The sequence below is a fragment of the Oxyura jamaicensis genome (genome assembly GCF_011077185.1).
Source record: "Oxyura jamaicensis isolate SHBP4307 breed ruddy duck chromosome 6 unlocalized genomic scaffold, BPBGC_Ojam_1.0 oxy6_random_OJ106709, whole genome shotgun sequence".
In the NCBI taxonomy this organism is placed as follows: domain Eukaryota; kingdom Metazoa; phylum Chordata; class Aves; order Anseriformes; family Anatidae; genus Oxyura; species Oxyura jamaicensis.
The window spans coordinates 245-24813 of NW_023304046.1; the positions used below are offsets into that span (position 1 = coordinate 245).

The window sequence follows — 24569 nt, forward strand, 5'->3', positions numbered from 1 at the left end:
ACCTTGAAGACCACCCAGTTCCAACCCTTATCATAACACCCACTAGATCAGGTTATCCAGGCCCCCCCCAGCCTGGCCTTGAACACCTCTAGGGATGGAGCATCCACAACGTGTGACTTATTGGTCATAGTTTTATAGTCTTTAGTGAATTTTAATTTTTTTTCCCTTTTTGTGGGGTTGCAAAAACTTTCTAAAAGTAGTGTGTGTTTTTTTTTTTTTTTAGGAAGCTTTCAAAGCAGTGGAGGATATTCATGGGCTATTTGCCTTGTCTAAGAAACCACCCAAACCACAGCTGATGGCAAATTACTATCACAAAGTGTCAACTGTCTTCTGGAAATCAGGAAACGCTCTTTTTCATGCATCCACACTTCACCGACTGTATCACTTGTCGAGAGAAATGCGAAAGAATCTCACGCAAGAGGAGATGCAGAGGTGGGCAAAGATATTTAATGTGATTTTTGATTCTGTTTCTAACCTTGTATGTTCAAAAATAAGCTAAGTTGTACCCCCAAAAGAAGCAGATCATATGTATGGCTATGAGCAGCTTTGCCTGAAGTGGCCAGTACTAATTGCCCCCCCAAAAATAGAGAAAGGTATTTTACAAAGCTACAGTGTAAGTAATGTGAACATCGGGATCACCTTATTTAAGCTTCCATCTTTGTTACTGACAGGGAATCGAAGCAAGCTTAAGTATCTAGTTTTTGCTTTTGGTTTCTATTCTGTGTGGTGTTACCTATGCCAGTAATAGGGAAGTCTTGGGAAGTAAACTTTTGCTTAATATCTGCAAGTGTGTTTAGCCAAATGACCTTTATTTTTTTGGTGGTAAAGTATGGTATCTGGCAAGGGTTTTGAAGCATGCAGAAGCATTGGCTGCAATAAACTCTGAAACTCATTTACAGGTATTTATAGAATCAGAGCCTGGTGGAAATAAACATTGTAGGAATTCTTACATTCTTGTTCATCTGGTACTAAGGTCAACATTTAAATATTTAATGTTACTTGCATTGTAACATCAGAAGGCACCTCTAGCAATAATTTCTTAAAAAGCAATGCAATCGAAATGACTTGTATGGATTTGGAATAAAGTAAGCTTGGAAGGCTTGGAAAGGTGCTGCTTTCTGCTGTTTTCATTATTTTATACTATTTTGATATTTTACAGAGCTTAAATCTATTTTGTCTCTGTGTATATATACGTGTATAAGTAATGAAAGCATGTTATCAAAATCTTTCCTCTGATTACTGAAGAACACTGTGTACTGTATTTACTGCACAGTTGCCATCTTTTCTGTTATTGCTGTTTTTTTTTTTTTTTCCTGTTCTGCATTATGGATGCTGGGCATTCCTACTCTTGAACTGTCATGTATATGAAAATGAAGTAATTAGTATTCTCTTGGAGTTCATCTTTTGTGGTTATACTTTGTCAACAGGATGTCCACTCGAGTCCTTTTGGCCACTCTGTCAATTCCTATAACTCCTGAGAGAACTGATATCGCCCGCCTGCTGGATATGGATGGCATCATTGTTGAAAAACAGCGGCGTCTGGCCACCCTGCTAGGTCTTCAGGCCCCGCCAACACGTGGCAGTCTTATTAATGATATGGTAGGTGGCGGTGTTTAGATCAGATCTCTTAAACTCAGAGTCTTATTTTTGGACTTTTTTTTTTGTTCTAGAAGCACTGCATCTAGTTAAGGGATGGCAGTTTCAAAATTGAAATGGTTTTGTGGTTAATGGTTAACTGTAACTTACATTATAGCATGTTATAGTTGAAAATTCAGGTTCACAGGAAGGACTGTTTGGAAATGGTGATAATGAGAGGCCCAAATCCTTCTGTGCAGTACAGAGTAGTCTTTGGTGTTGTCCTGTATGTCACCCAAGCAACTAATGGCTTGCTTTTCAAACCCTGAGGGGTCTTAAAAGTGTTGTGAACCCCAACTTTTTTTTTTTTTTTTTAATCCCTTTAAATAGAAGCCTATTTGTTTATTAAATGTAGTTCCAATAAGCTTGGGGCAGATAAAGAGTGGAGCATAAGGACTCTAGCTTATTATGATAACATCCTTTTGCTTCATTAGAAGAGAGGCCAGATTTATCTGTCTTCAGACCCTTCTGGGGTATTCACAAACAAATTAGGCATTCAGTCATAGATCTTTTCAGAGGATGCTTGAATTTCTTCCTTTCATTTGCATACATAACTTAAATTCAAGGTTTGTTTTACTGCTTATATTGATTTTTCTTCTGGAACTTCTCCAGTTTGCCTTAAAAACACAATTTAAAATGTCTGTTTTTTTACTTATGAACTGAGACATACAGTTTTTAGTTTGGATGCGAGCCTATGTCTGTGTAGTGGGACTGTAGGTCTCTAATATGTTGATGGTGGCACTTCAGTCTAAATAATTACTTTGCTGCTATGTTTTTTGTCTAGTTTCCCATTGTTAAATATGGTTAGATGGTATAGTGTACAGTTATTGTCACTGTAATTAGAAATGTTTTAATTTAAAAAAAATCAACTGTATTAAGAGGTACGTGTAATGCCTATTCAACTTCTGAAATACGAAATTCTTAAGATGTAACTATTTGTTGTATTTATTTTGAGATCTTTGTGTTTTGTTGTTGTTGTTGACGGTAGGTGAGGTTCAACGTAGTGCAGTATGTTGTTCCCGAAGTGAAGGAACTTTATAATTGGCTTGAAGTTGACTTTCACCCGCTCAAGTTATGTAGCCGTGTCAGCAAGGTAAGTTTTGTAGCTGTGTACATAGCAATTGGTCTTGGCTAACAGTCTGTTACTTAAATATCAATTTATGGTAAATATCAGCTAGCTTTTTCTGTTGCCAGAATTTTCAGTAGGAGGCTTTGTTCGGTCAAATTCCATTAAAATTGTAAGTGTATAGTGGCTGATATATGTAGCACACTAGCTTATTGAAGTAGCATAAAAATTCATTCAGACCTCTAGGGTGCTCTGTAAGGGCACAGAATTTTGGAAATATATCTGAAGGTCTTGAGAGTGGAAATGCTACTGAGTTAAATTTTACTTAAATATGAAGGAATGAGACAACTGTGCAGGTGTGCATACAAGTGGCTTGTGTAGGAAGTGTAAAAAATATACCACAGACTTAGTATCTGAACTATAAAAACTATACCCTGGTTTTTGCTACCTAAATCTAGTGTATTGGGAATTACATGAGATCTTGTTGACTGTGTTAATGTAAATTCTGCAATTAACGAAGCACTTCACGTTCTTTTTCTTTGATAGTGGGAACAAAGATATTTGAAGTGCTAAAAAGAACTTGAAGGTAAATTAGCAGTGTGGTTAATGTTGCCAGTACTGTCAGTCACCTTCATACAAAAAGCGTTAGCTATCATAAAAAGATTCTGATAAAAAGATTGACTTTGGTAAAACAACCTAGTATCTGGACACAAATGGTTTCGTTTCATGAGCTGTAAAATGGGAGTTTTTAAGGCTTAGTACTTTAATGTTGAAGTGTTAAGTGTTGGTGCAGATTAGGTAACTTTTTAGAATTTTGATAGGTTCTGAACTGGGTGAAAGACCAAGCTGAAAAGGAACCTGAACTGCAGCTGTATGTTCCTCACCTGCAAAACAATACTATTCTTCGCCTTCTGCAACAGGTATGAATCAGGAAAATGTACGTTCCTAAGTGTGCGCGAGTTAGAAAACGCTTTGGAAGAACACTAAACTGGAAACTTCCATGCTGAACTAAATTTCTTCTGTCAATTAAAGACCACTAAATACTTTATATAACCCATATCTTCAGGTTTGTACATCATTTAGGTACAGCCAAAGTAACTGTACGTAATAGTGGTTGAGTACGGTGATGCTGTCCTTTGCCTAGATTTTCTTCATGACAGATCTATGAAGTTCTGTTTAAGGTAATTCGTTGTCTTCAAGCTTTTTGGAATAAGGTTTGGGTGTGTGTTTTTTTTTTTTTTTTGTCTAGGTGTTCTCTGAAATGCACATTTCATTGACCTGCTTTCATTATAAGTGATGAGCAGTGTTATTTCTGGTGTGCTAAAGAAATCCGTAAAGGCTAATTAGCAGCATAGCTGTGTGTAGCTACTGCTGCCAGTCTCCTTTATACAAAGAAGCCATGGGGGATGGCTTTTAATCTTAGGTTACATTTGAATACAGTACTGAAAGAAAATCCTAATGTTTCTTTTCATATATAGGTGGCCCAGATCTATCAAAGCATTGAATTTTCTCGTCTGGCTACCCTGGTTCCTTTTGTAGATGCTTTCCAGCTGGAACGTAGTATTGTCGATGCAGCCAGACATTGTGACTTGCAGGTAAGTGCTGTCAGAGCACTTCAGTGAAGTGGTGAGTGGATTCATGGGTATTACGGTGAATGAAAACTAGCTGGTAGACATCCAGCACAAAGAAGATAGTGATTTTTAAAAAATAAAACATGGAAATTAAGCAAAATTATATTCAGTACTATTTTTCTTCTACTGATTTGGCATTTCCCTTAGTTTGAGAAACATTTTTTAAATTTCTGCTTTGTTGACCTCCACTGGTCATAGGCAGAGCAACAGAGAAAGCATTTAAAAGCAATAAATAATACAGTCATATTTTATTTTTCACACTTTGTTTTTTTTTGCAAAGGTTCGCCTTGACCATACTACCCGGACACTGAGCTTTGGCTCGGATTTGAATTACTGTACTAGAGAAGATGCTCCACTGGGCCCTCAGCTACAAAGCATGCCTTCTGAGCAAATTAGAAACCAATTGACTGCGATGTCCTCAGCTCTGGCTAAGGCTCTTGCAGTTATTAAGCCTCCTCACTTGCTGGTAAGTAATCCTAAATGTTCTGAAAACATTGACGAATCCTGACATTCCCCCAAGTGTGTTGTGTGATGCTTACCAGTTGCCCTTATGCAGCCTTTTATTAGTTTTGGCTCGTCTGATCTGCTGCTAATTCCAGTAATCTGCTTTCTCTGCAGTGGTAATGATATTTTAACTGTTGTCCCCTCTCAAATACTTTATCCTTGAGGTTAATATATACAAATGCAGTATGCCATGAATTCATTTGTTAATGATCAGATATCCTTCTGCATCTGTTGCATAACTGTTCTAATTAAAGTTTTCTGCTGTAGCAAGATAAATTTGTTTTGAAGTTGAGAGATCATACATGAATATTACACCAAGAAGTTGCTTGGTTTGCCTTTCCCTGACATAGGAAAGGCACTGAGCTATCTAATGATTAATTTAATGGGACATTGCAAGGATCTGAGTAGAAAAGTTGGTGCTTCGGTATATTTGCTTATTTTCAGAAGTGTGCTGCCCCCTTTTCAGAGCATTGTGATAATGATCTCTGATGCAGTTTGTCAATAATGAGCTCCATTTAATACATTGTGCATTAAGTAGAAATGTAAACTAAGAGCTTGACACTTTTTAATAATTTATTTTCATGAATGTGCGCTCTCACGTTAGAAGTCTCTATTTTTTTGACATTTTTTTTTCTTCTAGAAGTGTTTTTATGCTTCTGAAGAGCAAAGAACGGTTCCTAAATGCACCCAGCTAGTTAGTATTTGGTCATAACTAAAATAATGTCAAAATGTACACAAGAGGCATGAATTTAAATTGTTGGTTTTGCATATCAAGTTTAGAATATACCATGTAATAACTTAGCTATAGCTGGGTCTACAGAGCTACGGCTTGTTTAAAATTTTGCATGTGTTTTTGAAAATCCAGAGCCTGCTGTCTGTTATCTTTCTGGAGAAACTCGCATTTTAAAGAACCTGTAATGTGACTTCATAGTGGAATCTAAAAAAATGAACCAAAGATCCCACACCTGAAGAACTGACTTGTCTTTCTCTCTCATTGGGGCTGTTGGACTCAAGGTCGGACTCACTGATGAGCTCACATTTCAGGTTCTGCAGAGCCCTGTAGGAGCGACGTGTAAGTCACACTGGGATTGCCAGCGTGCTTTGGTTGTGGCAAGTTTAAACCTTCACTTGTCCTAAAAGAGCAGGTGAAATTTCTTTCCTTTGCTACATGCTCATGAAAGAAAGATTGTTTAGCAAATGTAGAAAACATTTTTTCCTTATCGGAAAAAAGACAGCAAGCTGTCCATATTGGATGCTCTATCCAAGTTGGAAATAGTAAGTTATATTCCTAAAATATAAGCACACAAAGTAGGACTGTATCAAGACACCAAATACTAGCTTGCTTGTGTTAGCTTAAACGCATGTTAGCTGTTTTGTAGTGTTTAAGATCAGAATATTTTCATGTAGGTTTTCCCCTAAAAAGAGTTTTATTCAGATGAATTGTTGGTTTAAATAAAATACAAATAAAGCATATTTTATCCTTAATAGATAGAAATGACAAGTAGTCTTCTACCTGACACGTCAGGTAGCTGAATAAGACAGACTTGATCATGTGATTGATACTAGCATAATTACTAGTATTAAATATTGATCTATGGGATTGCAGAAGCTTTAGAACAAATGGATATCTTTGTTCTTCACTATTCAAATAAAAACGTGACTTTTCAAATGGATAAAAACTCAATTTCTGTCAAATTTATAAAAATTTACAAAGTCATTAATTTCATATGAAGCTTTTTATTTTTGTGTTTCTGGCACCCTCATTTATCTTTAAGTGCTTGCAGATCTGCAACAAAGTAGGGATGTTGCAGTGTTTCTGTGTAATGCCCTGGAAGGGGCAGATTACTAAAAATACCTCTGAGCTAACTCACATTTCACGAACAGCACAACTGAGTGCTTGCTGTGAGCTGATGAGGCTGCAGTGTTTGCTGGAGTGGTTAAAACAGGCAGCACCCTCAGCTAGCGCAGTTAGACCTTGCCAAGTGCAGAGTGTGAATCTCTACAAAGAGCTTATAGACAGCTCAGGAGCAGAATAGTGGGGTGGTCAGAAGGAAGCTTAAAGAATGGTCTATATGCAATCAAGTGCTTTTCATAATTCAGTTAAAATGGCTCTAAAACAAAACCTAAACACATTAACAACAAAGGAGTTTATGGTGGTTGATGATCTGAAGGGTATCATCCAACAAAATGATCCCGTTTCTATGAAATACGCTACATGTAGTGCTCTATATTACATATGTAGAGAGAAATGAGGTAGGTCAGGTCCCCCCTCCTTTGTCAAGTATAGAGTCTTACCTGTCGCTAGCATATATATGTGCAGTATTTCTGAACTAACTGTGAAAATACCACACCTAAAACAGGTACTGCAGAACATTGTCTGATACAGACAGCTTCTGACTCCATTTGCACGTGGTTCTGTTGAGTTGACTCTACCTCATATGCCGTGTGGAGGACTGATTAGATTTGCCCTTACAGTCACATTTCCATGCAGTTGGCAAGTTTGGGGAATAAAATTAATTTTGAGATTTCTTTGAGAAGCATTTGCTATGCTTTCTGCCCTTTTAAAGAGATGCTACATTCATCATTGTCTTATTCATAATTCAAATTCAGCAAGAGAAGGAAGAGCAGCATCAGCTGGCAGTCACTGCCTTCTTAAAGAATTCAAGGAAGGAGCATCAGCGTATTCTTGCACGTCGTCAAACTATAGAGGAAAGGAAAGAGCGTCTTGAAAGTTTAAACATTCAGCGCGAAAAAGAAGAACTGGAACAGCGTGAAGCAGAATTACAAAAAGTCCGGAAAGCTGAGGAAGAGAGACTGCGCCAGGAGGCAAAGGAGAGAGAAAAGGAACGAATCCTGCAAGAACATGAGCAAATCAAAAAGAAGACTGTTCGGGAGCGCTTGGAGCAGATTAAGAAGACTGAACTGGGAGCTAAAGCATTTAAAGATATTGATATTGAGGTAGGCAACTTATTGAAGTATTGAGTAATTTTTTTCTTTTTTTTTTGCTAGGCTGCTTGAATGTCATGGTTTTTACCAGTTTAATACTGTAATTGGTCTTAGAAACAGTCACCTAGAATTAAGAATGACAGTTTGGCGTTTAAATATTTAAGTTGCTCAACAGTGTAATAAGTTGAGCCTTAATACTGGATTTGCATGGGATCTATTTTACCTGGAGGAATGAAATCCAGCTGTTTTTATTCCTCCTTCCCTCTCCCCCTCCCTGTTGTTGAAGCAATATCTTATATATGAAAGAGACCTTCAGATCCCGTTTTGTTGTGCCTGGACTTTGTCTCAATTAAAAATCAGGATACAAATGCTTTGCAGAGCTTTAAATATGAAATAAAAGTTACCCAGAAGAGAGGAAAAGAGACTGAGTATGCTTCTGATGCATTTTTTTTTTTTTTTTTTTAAGTTATGGGGAAAACTGCAGAAGCTTAAATAAATAACTAAATCTGCACTTGGACAAAAATGTTTGCTTTATTTTGTATTGATAACTTTACTTGGCTGTAGGATCTTGAAGAATTGGATCCTGACTTCATTATGGCGAAACAAGTTGAACAGCTGGAGAAAGAAAAGAAGGAACTCCAGGAACGTCTGAAGAATCAGGAGAAAAAGGTACGAACTACTAAGGCTACAAAGCTGTGCAGGCAACATTTTAGTCCCACAACCACAACATTTAGTGGTTGTGAACTTGAGTGTATGTATTAACATTTTGAATACCATTTTTTAAATATACGAAGCTAAAAAATTAAAAGCAACTGTGTTTCTAGGATTGATGCACAAATTTGTCACGTTTATTGGAGTTGATTAGAAACTGGGCCCTTAAGTTGTGTGTGAACTGGGTTGTATTTGGGAAAACTTGTAATTGAAAAGTCTTCAGAGAAGATGAAATGCCAGGAGAAAGTAAGGCCATTAGAGGAGCTAAATTAATTATTGTATTATTCCTTACTGAAGCAGAAGAATATCCCTTGATAGAGTCCTAGCTTGCAGAAGAGGATCTGCCTGTAACTTGTGTAATTGTAAGTGTGAGGAATGTCCTGCCAGAGTAAATAAAAATATACAACCTGTGCAAGGTGAAACTACATGGGCCCAGGGCTTCTACATGTTTTCAGGAAAGAACCAGAGGTTATATGATGCTGGTGGTAATTAAGTTCACTGGAAACTGATTTGATGCTAGAAAGTTGTGAATGTGATGCCAGTTAATTCATTGTGAGGGGGAGCTGAAAATTCGCGACGCTGAGAGACTACTAGGAGGAGTATGGTACATATGCCTGCTTCTTCTGCATCCTTTCCTAGGAAGGCACTTAGGTGCCAGTGCTTGAGCCAGGTGTTGAGTTAGATGCAGCTCTGAGCTGGTCCTGTGTTGTTATGTAACAAAGAAAGATATATTGGAGGAATTTCCAGATACTGTTTTTTTTAAGGAGATGTTGATGATTGTGTTCCACATTTCTTTGCATTATGACATTCTAAAGGTATGTTATCTTTATTTAGATTGACTATTTTGAAAGGGCAAAGCGCTTAGAAGAAATTCCTTTAATAAAGACTGCCTATGAGGAACAAAGAGTACGTGATATGGAGCTGTGGGAGCAACAGGAAGAGGAAAGGGTAAGAACTTTTATTCAGGTGATAAAAATCTGTTAGCTGTAAATGAAAAGTAGAAGTTTGGCACTGTCTTTTTCCTGGCTCAACCCTAGAGAAGAAGGGAAAAGAAGTTGGTATGAAAAATTAAGTGTTAGTTTTCCGATTTTATTGTGCCAGTGGGCAGCAGCCTCTTTTGGCTTGGGTCTAAAAGAGGAAAAGATCATTTGAGTAGTGACTTGAGGTAGACTGAATGCAAATATCTGAAGTAAAATCTTACTATATAACTTTTTATTATCTATTTTTAGATCACCACTTTGCAGTTGGAGCGTGAGAAAGCCCTTGAGCATAAGAACAGACTCTCAAGGATGTTGGAGGATAGAGATTTATTTGAAGCCAGGCTCAAAGCCTCGCGACGAACAGTTTATGAGGTACGTGGCAAATGATATTGTAATAAAATGTTGCTCTGAAGTGAGGAACTCAACTTGTGGCCCAGTGATTTTTAATGAAAATTACAAACAAATCAGAATCTACAATGGCTCAGAATTATAAAACAACTTACAGCTTTAGCTATATTCTTGCACCCATTCCTAGGTATTACTGGCGATTTTTGAAACAGCTTATGTGGAAAATGAGTATCTAAAAGATAGTTTTTTTAAAAAAAACACAGTTATTAAGAGATTATTGGGTACCATATGAGCAGCCAGCTCTATCTGTAGAAGTCCTTGGACTTACCATGGTGGTGGCATACTTTAATAATGAAGCTGAGAAATGCATAGAAATTTCTTGCCTGGTTTTTATCTTTTTCTTTGAATTTGGAAGTTATTTTGATAGTCCAAGTATTTGGTACTTGAAGTTACATTTTATGTTTGCAAAATTTAGTAAATGAGACCAAGAGGGTAGGGAAAGAACAAGGCCTTTGTTTCTTGCTCTGCCTTTTGAAAAGTCTGTTTTCTGAGACAGTAGCTTTGATTATTCGGCTGTGTTGCAGTAAGAACTGATTGGAAGAAAAAAGCTGTGTATAAGTAACTGTATATGATGCTCTGCTATAGGTAACTTACTGAGGTCAGTAACCAGGTCATGTATTTACTTTCCTTAAAAATGCAAATAGATGACTGAAGTTGTACATGCTCTGTCTTACAAGTAGGAGTACATTCCATTATATCACATTTGCTGCAGAAGAAGCTTAAAATGGTAAACAGAAATACGTTGCAGTTAGTTTATTTTTCTCTGCAACTTTATTGTGTAATTGTCCACCTCTTAAACATTACAGTTCTGGTGGTTTCATGTGTGTTCTTTGTATTTCAGGATAAACTCAAACAGTTCCAGGAAAGGCTAGCAGAAGAGAGGCGTAATCGTTTGGAGGAACGCAAGAAACAACGTAAAGAAGAAAGACGCATTACTTATTACAGAGAAAAGGAGGAAGAAGAGCAAAGATTACGAGAAGAACAACTGCTTAAAGGTATGATCAAGGATATTATTCTCTTTTCTGTTTCCACAGTACTGAAGGAAGTCTTCTACTCTTCAGTCAGTGGTAAAGGCTCTGTTGCTATTAGTTACTTTACCTTTGCATTTTACCTAGTACACCTTCTGAATGCATGCATGTACAGCATAGAGATGAAGGCAGAGCTTCACAGGGGAAAGGAAAAATGAAAGCAAATGAGTGCTTCCTGCCCTCACATTCCCTCAGACATAAATAAAGGAGGAGATAAAGTAAGAGGGAGGCTAATGAAAAATCAAGTTTTTGGTTTTACTCATTTAACTTGCGTTCTGATCCCTTCTTTGCATACATCTGAAAGAGTAGAAGGGGAATATAAGATAATAAAAGATCAAGAACCCAAGACTTTGTAAACAACTCGCTTTGTGAACTGTTTTCTCTGGTAGCCCGTTTCAAAGCTTTCAGGAGAGATAAGTAACCTGAGGTAAATCTCTGTCCTACTTGTAAATTGGATTACAACTAAGATTTTTTCAGTGTGTGTTTGAATTCACGATCACAGAATATTTAAAAACAAATAAATAAATCCAGAGGTCCTGGATATCAAACTTAGGATCGTAGCAGCTGACTTTTTCTGTAACCTCTTCTAATTTAAGTGGCACGTTTGTGGTCTGTATGTCTAAGTAACACGTGGATATTGGAATGTTCTTCTTACTGTCCTATCTAGTAGCTATTGTTCAAGGTGTCAGGGTCATGAATGTATCAAGGGTTCTTTTCCTATTGCTTTGGAATTTGTAACCTTTCTTTGGATATAGCAAAGTAATGTAATTCATAATACATTCTTATTTTTCCAACTCTGCAGAGCGTGAGGAGAAGGAACGCATAGAGCGGGAGAAACGTGAGCAGGAACAGCGTGAATACCAAGAACGTGTCAAAAAACTGGAAGAACTAGAGAAGAAAAAACGTCAAAGAGAAATGGAGATAGAAGAAAGAGAGCGTCGTCGAGAAGAAGAACGAAGAGGTCTGGATGACCCATTTTCAAGAAAGGTGGGTAAATACTTGCAGGTGTGTTTTCTTGACTGATCCTTTTTCTCTAGATTATTTGGAAAACGTTGGCAACACTGTAAAATAAGAGGTTAAAATATGTGGTGGCACAAGTGACTAATAGTTAAATTATTAGCGTCCCTTTTAGCTCCTTATTGGGATCTGTAATCTGTAATAAAGCAAAGAAACTACCAAATCATCAGGTTGTTCAAAAACTAAATAAAGTCCTGATGAATGAATAAAGAGTTACACAATAAATTTTTTTTAAAAAAAAGCGACTTCCCTTTTACAAGTTAAAGTATTGGGGAATGTCATTATCCCAATCCAATGGGAGACAAAGAGAAAGTTATTTTGCAGATAAAATCTTTAATGATTTTAGAAATGGAAATGAGTACTATAAACCTTCTAAACTCCCACTTTTTTGATCCTTATCAATAAGAGACCTAGTTTTAAATTTCACCCACCATAGCCATTGTCCTTGTTCAATGAATGCCTCATTGAGTAGCACTGTGAAAACAAGCAAGCAGAGCTTGTAGAAATCGTTTTGATTGTTTACCCGATAGACTGTATTATCACTGGTATTTTTCCACAGAAGAGGTATTCTTAGCACTTGACTATATGGAAAAGCTGACTCAAGTTCTGAGAAAGATATCTGTACCATTTGAAAAATGCCACTCACAGTTTTGGAATTCTTTGTTCGCCCGTGTTTGTTGGGATCATTTACATAAGATTATTGAAAACATTGAGGTATATACTCAGAGTAGTGGATGTGAGATCTTGCCCTACTTGTGGTTTTCCCCGTATTGAAGCGTAAACTTTGGCAAATTAAAACATTTTTCAAAGAGCAGTAGCAAGCTGTAATACCCTGCTTTAAATGTGTGATTATTTGAAATCAGTTATTTTGTGTGGTTTACCTAACTTGCTGCTTATGGTGGAATTCAGGAATAAATATCCATTAGGAATACTTCAAATGGATTCTCTTTGTCCAGCAATGGGCAGAGATGCTCTTGTCTTAAATACATACATACATATATATGTATATATATAGCTCTGCCCTGTAAGCATTTGTGTGAATGCCTTGAGGTCCTGTGTTCAGTGCTATATAAACCCAGAATAAAACAGTCTCTGCTGCATGGAGCTTACAGTTTATTCAGTCACATTTTCTGATGTGATTAGAAAGCACAAAACAAAGTTTTTCTTAAATCATTTCTACAGCTGTAACACAGCAGGAAAGTGAAATTGTTATGTCTTTGTGTCATCAGCTGGTAGCTATGGCTCACTGAAGCTGTCATTCATAGACTTCTTCGTAAACTTTTAATGTATTAACTTAGCATGCATCCTACCCTGTTAGTAAAATGTGTGGCACAAAGGGATCTTAATGTTTTAAAACAGCCATAAACAACATAGTTCGTTAAGAACATGCTTTGGTTGCTCGACCTCCTGATAGTTTAGTATTCCCTACAGTGTAACAACGGAGTTTTTAATGGCGCAGCATGCCCTGAACGGTGTAACTTTATATGCTGAAAGTCTTTATTCTAATGTATACAAGAGGATGTTCCTAATTTTCTTTGATATATACAGGAATCTCGTTGGGGTGATAGAGGGGAGTCTGAAAGCTCCTGGAGAAGAGGTGGTGAGACGGAATCTGAATGGCGACGAGCTCCAGTGGAAAGGTAATTACTGGGCTCAGTCTGTGGGGGCTCCCTTTTGTTGGTACTACTAACGCTGCACTAACTGAATGCCTTTACAGTTCTGCAAGTTACCCTCTGATTGCTTTGTAAGAATCTCAGAATGGGAGGAGATTTTATCTTGGAACTGATTCAGATAACGCTCCTCCTTTATTTAGGTTAGATACATGGAGGCTGGCTGAAGGCCTTCTGCATCTGATAAACTTGCTTACTTGGTTTCTTTTTAAATTTAAAACGTTGCATCCCACTCAGACATTGGTGTCAGTTGTATAAGTACAGATCAGGGAAGGATAACAAACAGATGAAGAGTTCCTGGATGATGGAACTGTTTGAGATTTTTCCATTTAGAAAGCTGATAATAATATTTAAGACAGGTGAAAGTCAAAATTCAGCCACTGAAGTCACAGAATGGCTCACAGAACAAAAAATGTGTGCCATAAACTGAAACTAAGTTCTGAAAGACTGTGTTGAACAGAGAAGGTAAGAATATTCTGAAAGCACTTTGCACCTTTTTTTAGATGCTTGTTCACATCTTTGCTTTTTAGGTGTTTTGGATATATTCAGTGATAACGAAGACTGTTTATATGGTTTTAGAAGAAAAGGTCTTTAAAATTGGTTCATCCTTCTGCTCCACAACAGGATGACTTGTGCATAAACTATTTCTGATGATGCACGTCTATTTTTTTTAAAAGCCTGTGCTGATGAAAATACCACTGCTTGCTCTGATTGGCAGTATGTTTTATTGCTTAATTAGCCTTACAGATTAGATATTTATAAATGTCTAACCTTAATGTTCAGTGCAGCAATTTCAATCCATTACAGCTTACTCTGACTGCAGTGGAAGGAAACCAATTTGCTGTTTCCCTCTAGTAATTTCTTTTAACATATTGGAAGAGTATGATCTTCTGATAAACAAAATAGTGTTTCATTCTTTCTTTAAAAGCTGCGCTGCCCTTCTTGGTAGCAGTTCCCTTTTTCTCCAATCACAAAATCAAAAGTGGGATGAAACTCTCAGGTGAAGCATTTAACTACTTGCGTAAGTGTTTATTGCATCTGTTTATATGCTTCAGTGATACATTTTTTAAAAAACAGAACAATGCTGGTGACACATTCACTTTCCAATCACATATTCAGGTTTTTCTGAAGAAGTGTTACCTTTGTTATTACTCAGCTTCCGCCCAAATTGAGCTGAATGGCTGCTGAGGAGGAAAAATTAGGCATACTTTGGATTTCCTTTTGCCTTTTACTAAAATACTGAAAAGAATTTAAATCATCTCTATGGAATTTTAAGTAAAACAGAACGTTTCTCAGTTATTTCCTTTCTCCCAGCTTAGAAAGCTAACAAAAATAAATGGCAGTGCTCAGGCATAACTGCAGAAGGTGTTATTCTGCATTCTTTAGAAGCCCCTCATAGAACTTCAGTTGGAGCTTAGCAATAAAAGGAAAAAAGGCAGAGGCAGGGAATGAGATTTAATCTGCAGCTAAAAGTTGTTTGCAAAACTAGCACGCAGGTCCTGGCAGTTGTGGAGCAGCCAGCTGTCCTGTGCAGCTATCCCCAGAGCACTGCATTCCAGGTGATCGGCTCGTTTCAGTGCTCTCCGTCTTTTCCAAACCGTGACTCCAGTTACAAGCAAAACCGGATGACAGAAATACGGAAGAGGTCAGCAAGGACGGGCTGTCTCAGACAGCTAGCGGCTGTGTTGTGATACATAACACTGTCTCTTGGACAGCGCTGGCTTTTTCACAACTGGACTGGAAGTAGTGACTTTGATCCTTCAGTGTGCAAGAACAGTAGTTAGCTATAGGAAGCAAGAGGGGAAGATAAAACTACTGATCTTGCTGTGGTAGATACAAAGTTTTGTCAGGGAGAGAAGAAAGTCATTGCCAATATCAAAATATTACTAATACTGCAGCTGGGAAAGAAGATGTTAACATTTCCTATGTAGGAGTTAAAGTACTATGTAGGAGTTAATTAAAATCTGTTTTTTTTAGCAGAAAAAGTCATGGTATGGTGGTACCTTGTTTTCTCTCTAGAGCACAGAATATCGTTGCAGTGCTCTCAGGAACTGGGCATTTGTTGGAACAGGGAACTGGCAGCTAACGTAGATGTAATATATATGGAACTAACGGAGTCACTGAGAGGGGCAGGGCAGTGCTGCAGGCTGCCAGACCTCAGCACAGATCATTAGAGTTACCTCTTGTCTAGAAGCACGTAAGTATTTGCTGATAGCAGTATTAAGCCAAAGTAAATAGAAAAGGAGAGTTGACCTCATGCCTCTGCTATTTGTGGCTGAGTTAAGAGAAGCAACAAAAAAAAGTTAGAAACCTGTAACAGCGGTAGACACTCTGGTGCGAACTTTCCCAGCATGTTTCTGTCTAGTTTGGAGAAGCTGTTGGCATGCTCCCAGCTCCAGAAGATCTCTGCATGTAGCACTTCTAGAGGCTACTGAAACACGAGTTACAGATTGCATTGTACCAGTATCATTCCATTGTGTTCTTTGTATTAAGGCATCCCTGGTTGTTGTTTCTCTGAGATGTCTCCTATGCAGTATCGTGCAGGCAGGTTTCACATGTTCTGTGTTTTGCTTATCTGATGCTGTTTGGCTCAGTTTCAGTAAACTTTTCAAGTGGGAGTTGTGAAAGTTCCAAGCAGGAAAGGACGGGAGCTGAAATACGAACTCTAAAATTGTCACATGAGGGGAAAAATCTAAAAATGGAGGAGTCATTCCATTGGCAAATGATAGTTTAAAAATGATATTATCCGGGAACCACAGAATGGTTTGGGTTAGAAGGGACCTCAAAGGCCATCTTGTTCCAACCCCTGCCATGGGCAGGGACACCTCCCACAGCCCAGGCTGCCCAAAGCCCCACCCAGCCTGGCCTTGGGCACTGGGGGCAGCCTGTGCCAGTGCCTCACCAGCCTCAGAGTGAAAATCAGTAATAGTTTATGATTCTAAAATCGTTTTTTCTTTTAAATTAAAACTCTGAAACAACCTCGGTATGAATGAATTAAATATTTGTTCTTACGAACTTTATAAACATTTCTCTACATATCTGTTACTTCAAAATAATCCACAGGTTTTTTAGAGGAGAAAACTACCCATTTGAGTCTAAATGGAAATTAATACTGTCTTGTTTTTATCTCACAGCTCAGTAGTAGTTGTATCCTCCCTTATTCTTCCAAAACTTAAAAACATCTTCTAGATGTCACTTTCTACTTGCTTATTCCTTGTGATTTTGTAGAGACTGGCGTCGAGGAGAAGCAAGAGATGATGATAGACCTTTCCGGCGAGGGGATGACCTGCCCCGGCGGGCGGATGACCTGCCCCGACGAGGGGACGATCTGCCCCGGCGAAGTGCTGCAGAAGAGAAGGACCGTCCCTCGGTGGAACCGAGTGAGGACAGGCCACCTCGGCGCGAAGGGGATGAAGAGAGGCCACCTCGGCGCGAGGGGGAGGAGGACAGGCCGCCCAGGCGTGCCTTGGATGATGACAGACCGCCCAGACGTGCCTTGGATGATGACAGGCCGCCCAGACGTGCCTTGGATGATGACAGAGGGAGCTGGCGGGCTGCAGATGACGACAGGGGTCCCAGGCGCGGAATGGATGACGACAGGCCTCCCAGGCGTGCTCTGGACGATGACAGGCCGCCCAGGCGCGGGCTGGATGACGACAGGCCGCCGCGACGTGCTCTGGATGATGACAGGCCGCCCAGGCGTGGCCTGGATGATGACAGGGGCAGCTGGCGTGCTGCGGACGACGACAGAGGTCCCAGGCGCGGGCTGGATGACGACAGGCCGCCCAGGAGGGCACTGGATGACGACAGGCCGCCCAGGCGTGGGCTGGATGACGACAGAGGCAGCTGGCGGGCTGCGGATGATGACCGGGGTCCCAGGCGCGGGCTGGATGATGACAGGCCTCCCAGGCGCGGGCTGGATGACGACAGGGGGCCGTGGCGCAACGCCGATGACGACAGGCTATCCAGGAGAGATGATGACCGGGGGCCGTGGCGCAGCAGTGAAGATTCCAGGCCAGGTCCCTGGAGACCATTCGGGAAACCAGGTAAAATAACCTAATACGATAATCTTGCCTCCAAAGCACGTGTTAACCCAGCTGAGCGTGGAGGTGTCAGAGGGGAACCATCTCTGAAAATGTCTGCGCTGAAAATCGCACTAATATGAGCGCTCCTTTACTTGGTGTAATTAATCCTTTCCGTTTGGCTGAATTACGCAAACAAAGCACACACAGCAAAATGCAGCAGCGTTTATTGCTCGCCTCGAAGATATCTTAAGGTCACACAGTAACGCTGGTATTTACTGTATGCAAAAACAAAATACACAAGTTTAATGCTTTGATGGGAGAGAAATGATAGCACTAGATGAGCACGCCTTGGTCTCTTTCCCTACTCTGTCTGAAAGCAATGCACTAGGAAGGGCTTTGATGCATCATTCAGGTGGGTCTGGGTTTGGTAAGGTGGTTGTTTTTAGTGTACAAAACTATTCCTGTTCCTACCATTCCTTTTTTATTTTTTGCCTTTTTGTATACCTTTCTGAAAATCCCGCTGTGAGTAGCAGTTCAGACTAGCTGACCTTCTGAGGTCCCTCCTGACCTGCACTACTGGCCTGTTCTTGGATGATTTATTTCTAGTCCGAAGTCTTGCGGGTGGTGACTGCTACACCTCCTTCCTGATTCTGTTCAAAACCATTGATGATAGTTGAATGTTTGTGATTGATTTCCTGGTTCTTTTTTATTCAGACTTAAATATTTACAGCTGCCACATCAGCTCTCTAAAGCAGGCATTAATTCTGTAATTCAAGCTAGTAGCAAAATTAGCATAAGTCATGATATTTGCACTGCAATAGCTTTCTCCTTATTCCAATTTTTTTAAAGAAGGCTGTGTAATAAAGAACTCTTATTCATGAGTAAGTGAACAGCATTTCAGGGTGCGCTGTGTAGGCTCATAGTGAATGACAGCCATTTTAAAGCAGTGCTTTAAAGAGCAGCAAGTTCTTACAGATTTGTTTGCCTAAAATTTTCTCAGCTGTGGATTTTCGGGAAGGAGTCTGCAGTCCGAACCACCCCATTTCCTTCTTTCTCTACTTGCTTCGCACAAGACCTTTAGGGTGATGGCATTTTGCAGCCAGAAAACACGGGGCGTATTCAGCTCTGTGCTCAACTGACACAGGCAGTCCTGGTGTGAGGTATTTATTTCTGCCTTTAAATGAGGCAGTTTCTACACAGCTTTGTCAATGCTTCCTACTCAGAAGTGCACATTTCTGACAAGCATCTTGAGTAGGATGCTCAGGTGATCCAAACTTGAATCAGCAGTTTCTCTATGGGAAGTAAACGATTCTTTGCGTATAGACAGGGACCAGATGTCAGTCACTCACAGGTTCCTCTGACTGTTGCTTACAGGGGGATGGAGAGAGCGCGAAAAGGCTCGTGAGGACAGCTGGGGGCCTCCCCGAGACTCCAGGCCCCCTGGAGACCGTGAGTGGGACAGAGACAAGGACCGTGATGAAAACGAGAAGGACCGTGAATTCGACAGAGAGAGGGATTTTGATCGAGATGATCGTTTCAGGCGTCCCAGGTTTGACTCCTTTGTTTAAACACGTGTTGAATGTTTCTGTTTAAAAAAAAAAAAAGTGCCTTGCTGTTTAAGAAATAATGGGACATCACCTAGTGAGAAGAACAGTGGCTAGGTTGTATGAAATGAAGTGCGTTAAGGCAACAAATGGACAGTGGCATTCTGGGTTTTACTGCTTTCAAGTATCTTTCTCCCTCTGTACAACAGGACAATTTCATGTTAGGCTCCAGAAAAAGATAAAAGATTTTGGAAGTCAGTGTATTAAAAAGAGACCCCTGGGCCTGAAAATGTGTTGTAATTTATTATCACTTCTTTCTGCAGCAAAGGTAAAATGTTAACAGTTAGTCGTATGTTTTGAATGGCAACAGGGATGACGCTGGTTGGAGAAGAGGACCAGCTGAGGAAAACTCGAGCTGGAGGGATTCAAGTCGTCGTGAAGAATGGGACAGAGGTGGTCGTGACATGCGAGATCGCCGTGCTGATGACAGAGATCTACCCCCCAGAAGAGGACCACCACTCAGATCTGACCGCGAAGAACGTACGTTTGTTTTATTGTTCTAAAGGCTCACGTTTAATACAGGTCCTTCACGTTACTCTGGCAGTGCTAGGATGTGGCAAAATGGGAGTAAGTTTTATTTTCAGCCACTTTAAACTCTTGTTACTTAAAAAAGTAATGGAAAAGAAGCTTTATTGTTGAAAACTTTTCTGTGAATCTTAACGTTTCTTACTTCCTACTCGTTGCTATCATAGTAGCAGTTCGCACCTGCAGTAGAAGGATAAGAAAACTTCAGGTTTGCAGTTATCAGAGTAGCATTACATTAGGGGTGAATTAAATCCTTGTAGTTTAACTATCAAGATAAATGTCCCAGAAAACATTTCTGCCTCCTTCTCAAAACTGAGGAAAATATTTGCAAATAAGGCCTTGCGGGTTTCACACCATTAATGATATTTATTTTTGATGAATAACCTATTTTAATTATGTACATTAACCAGGTTTAATTATGTATGATAATTTATACTTTGCTGCCTGGAGGAAAAAAAAACAAAAAAGAAAAAAAAAGGAAGAAAAAGAAAAAAAACAGCAAAGACATCCAGCCTGAGATACCACATCTCCAATGCTGGACTTGTCCCGTTCAGAAGCTTGTTTGGTTTCCACCCTGAGTGTTGGTGCTCCGCGGACATGGGCGCTGTCATGCAGCCAATCTCAGAGAGCAAACTGGAGCACAACATGTCGTATGGGACTGCCAGCTGGTGGGTGGGCTCTCAGGGTGGAGATACTTATTTTAAAAAATATATCAAGAACTGTTTTGTTGATTGACTCTCTGGTTTGGTATTGACAGCTTTGTTCATACGTAGCTGGGTTAGAATTTTTAAATCCTTTTGGTGGAAATGAAGAATTCTTCATGTAGTGAAGAACGCTGAAGGCCATCGTCAGTGGGGTTGTGTAATCCAGTGTCATATCTACCTCTGATTTCAGTAGGCGGAACAGCAAGGTGCTGTCTCTGGAGACATTGAACACCTAAAGATTTCCACAACTGCTTTCAGTCAGGAATTTTCTATTTGCAGGGTTCACTCATTTCTAAGGAGATGCTTTTGTGCTTTTAATTCTGATAATATAAGGATGTATTTTTACATTAGAAAACCATGTCCATCAACAGAACATTCTTATTGCAGTTAGTGTTTTAAAGATGACACTTGAGTTGCTCACAGCAATCCTGAATCTGGAAAGAGGCTCGAGTAGTTCCTGGCTGTTACTTCACTATAAAATTAAGCTGTGCATTTGGCTGTCATCTTCATGTTAGCTCTTGGCAAGACTGAGAATCAGTAAATTGGACTGTCAGTGCTAGGCTTGCTTGTTTAAACTCTTGCAGGCTGCTGGTTGAATCTGACAAAGGTTGTTTTATTGTCTCTTGTACTTGCAGCAAGCTCATGGCGGCGTGCTGATGATAGGAGAGAAGAACGTGGGGAAGAACGTGAAGCAGTTCGGCGATCAGCTCCTGCTCCTGCTGCTCCTCCAGCTGCTGCTCCCCCAGCAGCACCAAAAGATCGAGAAAGAGATGGGGAGAAGGAGAAGGGCTCCTGGAAAACAGAAAAGGAGCGTGAGCACGCTCGTCGTACTAAAAATGAGACAGATGAAGAAGGGTGGACCACTGTACGACGTTAGGTGGATATCAAAACAGTTTAACCGATGTTTTAGCTTTGATTTGATTGAATCCACAGATTATATTTGTGCTTATAAACATTCTGAATTGGAATTCTTTAACAAATGTTTTGAGGTAACATGAAAGCATGAGCTTGAATTACTTACTCATATAGATTGATCATGCACAAAACTCACAGCAGAAGGTTGGAAATTGAATGCCAGGTTTTGAAATTTCAAATGATGCTTATTTCATGGATCATTTGTTGCTAAAATAAAAAGAAGCAAGCCCAAAAGCTGTCTTGAGTACTGCTTCTATCTTGCACCAAAACAAGCTGACCTTTTTATTTTTAGTCTTTCTTAATTCGGAATGGGGTATTATCATCACCAAACATGCGTATGAAACCACCTCTGTTCACACAGTGCAATTACTGAAAAAGCAGAGCTAGATCAATTGCCATAATTAGGAAAAAAAACAAAGGGGGGGGGGATACAACCCCCCTCTTTTTACAATAGGGATCTTTGAGGGCAGGCAGTTTGAGAGTTGCATTTTATTACCTAAATTCAGTATGTTTAAATTGGAATTAAACACAATACACATGATGAGCATTAGCTACACTGGGATATTTTCTGTAGATTTACTTGAATACATTACATGAAGCCACGTTGCAGTCATTGTTCCAGTACTGTATACTGCTGCAGTGTACAACCACAGAACGTAAAGCTTCTACGATTTAAGTGTTTTGGTAAGCATATTGCGATGTATTTTCTGTTGCCAATAGCACAACTGCTTTTCCATTACTGGATAACTCATGCCTTTCAAGGATTTATAAATATTGTCATATTTAAAATGTGTGGTTTTGGAGAAGTTGTTGAATTTTTCCCCAATTCTTTGTCTTCAGGGTAAATTCTTTCCCTTTCAAAAAAAAGTGATTTGTAGTAATGGCTGTGTTGACTTCAATTTTGGGATGCAGATCAACAGTTACTGGTCATACTGAAGCCGGCACAGAACTTGCTGCTGTGTGTTTCTTCGATGATAAATAAACAACTTATGGAATTAGCTTCTACAGTGTCATGACTTTTTAGTAACTTCCCATGCTGCATTTTAATGCCAGTTTTAACTTTTTTTTTGCATGCTTATCTGGTTTTGTACTGTCTGAAGGAGAAAGTGAGAGGACCTGGGCTTGTTTCTTCCTGAGTTAAGTCTTGTTTAATTGTAGTATGTATGAACAAATGTTATGATGTTTCTCTTCCTACCCTTTTCCTGCCCTTTTCCGAGCTTTCCAGCTCCTATTCACTGCTCTGGATAAACTTGCTGTCATACACATCTATAAACTTGCTGTCATACACATCTAATCTGAGGGCCAGCTGTTTGTGCTACTGGAGCCTGTCACTTCATTGTTTTGCTGACTGCCAGGATTCCTTCAGAGCCATGGTGTTATTCTATGTATTTCTATGTGTGTATGTGTGTGCCTCATGCAGTTAGTGGGTCCTGTGGCTGCTGTTGAGCTACCTGTTGCTGTACTTGCACTGGGGCAAAAATTGCAGAATGACAGCTGTTGAAAAGGGACACCAGGAGGGCTATAGGCCACCCTCTTGCTGTGAAGTCAGACTGCATTACAGAGCCAAGTTTACCCAGGCCAGTCCTGAAAAGCTCCCAGGATGGAGACTGCACGACCTTTCAGGGCAACCTGTCCTAATACTCGACTGTTCCCACAGTGAAAAAACTTGTATTTTTTGGTCCAGCTTCTACCTGATGCTCCTCATCTTCCTGTCCTACGCTGCAGTGAAAAGCCTGATGGTATAACTACCTAGTAGGTACTGGAAGCCCCCTGGAAAGGTTCCCCAAAACTCTCCCTTCTCCAGCCTGCCCAAGCCCCCTTCCCATGGCTCCAGCCTCCGCTGGACTCGTTGCCCTCAGCTGCACTTGCTCCAGTTTGGCAGCATCTTCCTTGTATGTGTGTGCACAAACCGGAGGCAGCAGGCACACTGATGTATTGCTGAGTAGAGGGGTGCAGCTCTCAGCCCACCAGAAAAGCCCAAGGCTGGAGCACCCTAACTTGGGAACAGGAGCCTCATGTGGGAGTGATGGAAACCTTGCTAGGCCAGCCCAAGTAACATCCACTGCTCTTCCCCTCAGCCAGAAAACCAGATGTTTTATTGCAGAAAGCAGCCAAATCAGGCATCGGGTTAAGTCCATGCTGACTGCTCCCAGTCACTTCCTCCTTCATGTGCCCAAAAAAGCAGCTCTGAGATTGCTTCTTTCGTGAGTCTTCCAAAGAACTGAAGCCATGTCATCTGGCCGGCAGCATCTCAGATGGTCCCTTTGGCCTTTTTTGAACATGGATGCAGCATCTGCCTCCAGTCATCAGGGAGTTATAAAGCATGCTTACATCTCCAGTTGTGTATTTGTAATTGTATCCCAACAGCCGTATTTAGTTATGTAGTTAATGGTCATCAGACCAGAAAAACTCTTCAGGATCTGTTCTTAACATACTTGTGCATGTAAGAATTTTAGGGGTGTGTTGGCAAGACCAGGCAGCTCAAGAGAAGATCTGCAAGATGTGAGCTACACCGACATGCCCATGAATTTTTTACTGCTTGATCATTTCAGAACACCAACTACTGTGGCACAAGTTTGCCGTGACTGGCCCAGCTCTAACCAAAAGGCCATGCACATTTACTGCTCCTGCTCTTAGCAAGTCAACGCATTTAGCCGCAGCAGGATGGAGATTCTGCAAGCTGTTCCACTTCTTGCTAATCCAAAAGTCCCTTGCTGCAATTTCAGCTTTGTTAGTTTTCCACTGTTGGCCCAGAGGTTTTGCTGCATTTGCAGATTTAGCACACTGCTCTTCAGGTGTGCCCAAGGACAGGTGTATTAGACAATTATTTTTCTCCTCAGGACTGCTGCAAACTACCTCCAACACATACTGATCTATATATTGGGTGGGCCAAGCTGGCACACCTAAGGGAAGGATTTTATAGCCATCAGAGCTCTGGTCAGCAGCAAGCCAGAGACACCCTGCCCACACGGGGCTTTCATTAAAGCTGGGCACACTCACCTGACTGCAGCTGTACTGAACCATCCGCACACCTGAAGGCAGCACTGCCCTACCACAAGGCTGCTTTTTGCCAAGGCTCACAGCAGCTGATGGCAACGATGAGCTGCCTGGTACTCTTTCTTCTCGGAGTATCACCATGGAAAAGGTTCCATCGCTTACAGAATTTGGAATATTTCCCTAGAATAAAGCTATTCTCTGAG

The 24569-nt window shown here is 40.2% G+C and overlaps 1 protein-coding gene and 2 non-coding genes across 4 annotated transcripts; all 3 read left to right on the top strand.

Annotated features, from left to right (window-relative positions):
• Window positions 1-202: 202 nt before the first annotated feature.
• Window positions 203-22368, top strand: LOC118157575 (eukaryotic translation initiation factor 3 subunit A-like). Of its 2 annotated transcripts, XM_035311974.1 has the most exons (18): window positions 203-432; window positions 1428-1599; window positions 2624-2728; window positions 3523-3621; window positions 4180-4296; window positions 4613-4798; window positions 7447-7794; window positions 8347-8451; window positions 9328-9441; window positions 9723-9845; window positions 10723-10876; window positions 11712-11896; window positions 13475-13566; window positions 16825-17496; window positions 17527-17642; window positions 18996-19170; window positions 19536-19705; window positions 21090-22368. In XM_035311974.1, exons 1-18 carry the CDS (start codon window positions 296-298, stop codon window positions 21329-21331), a joined length of 3312 nt encoding a protein of 1103 aa, XP_035167865.1. In that variant the 5' UTR covers window positions 203-295; the 3' UTR covers window positions 21332-22368. The 2 variants fall into 2 exon arrangements, with proteins under 2 accessions (XP_035167865.1, XP_035167864.1); XM_035311973.1 differs by having other exon boundaries at window positions 16825-17642.
• Window positions 3219-3342, top strand: LOC118157580. Its single transcript, XR_004746679.1, has one exon. It is a non-coding gene; the product is annotated as a small nucleolar RNA SNORA19 (small nucleolar RNA).
• Window positions 3963-4095, top strand: LOC118157579. Its single transcript, XR_004746678.1, has one exon. It is a non-coding gene; the product is annotated as a small nucleolar RNA SNORA19 (small nucleolar RNA).
• Window positions 22369-24569: the final 2201 nt, after the last annotated feature.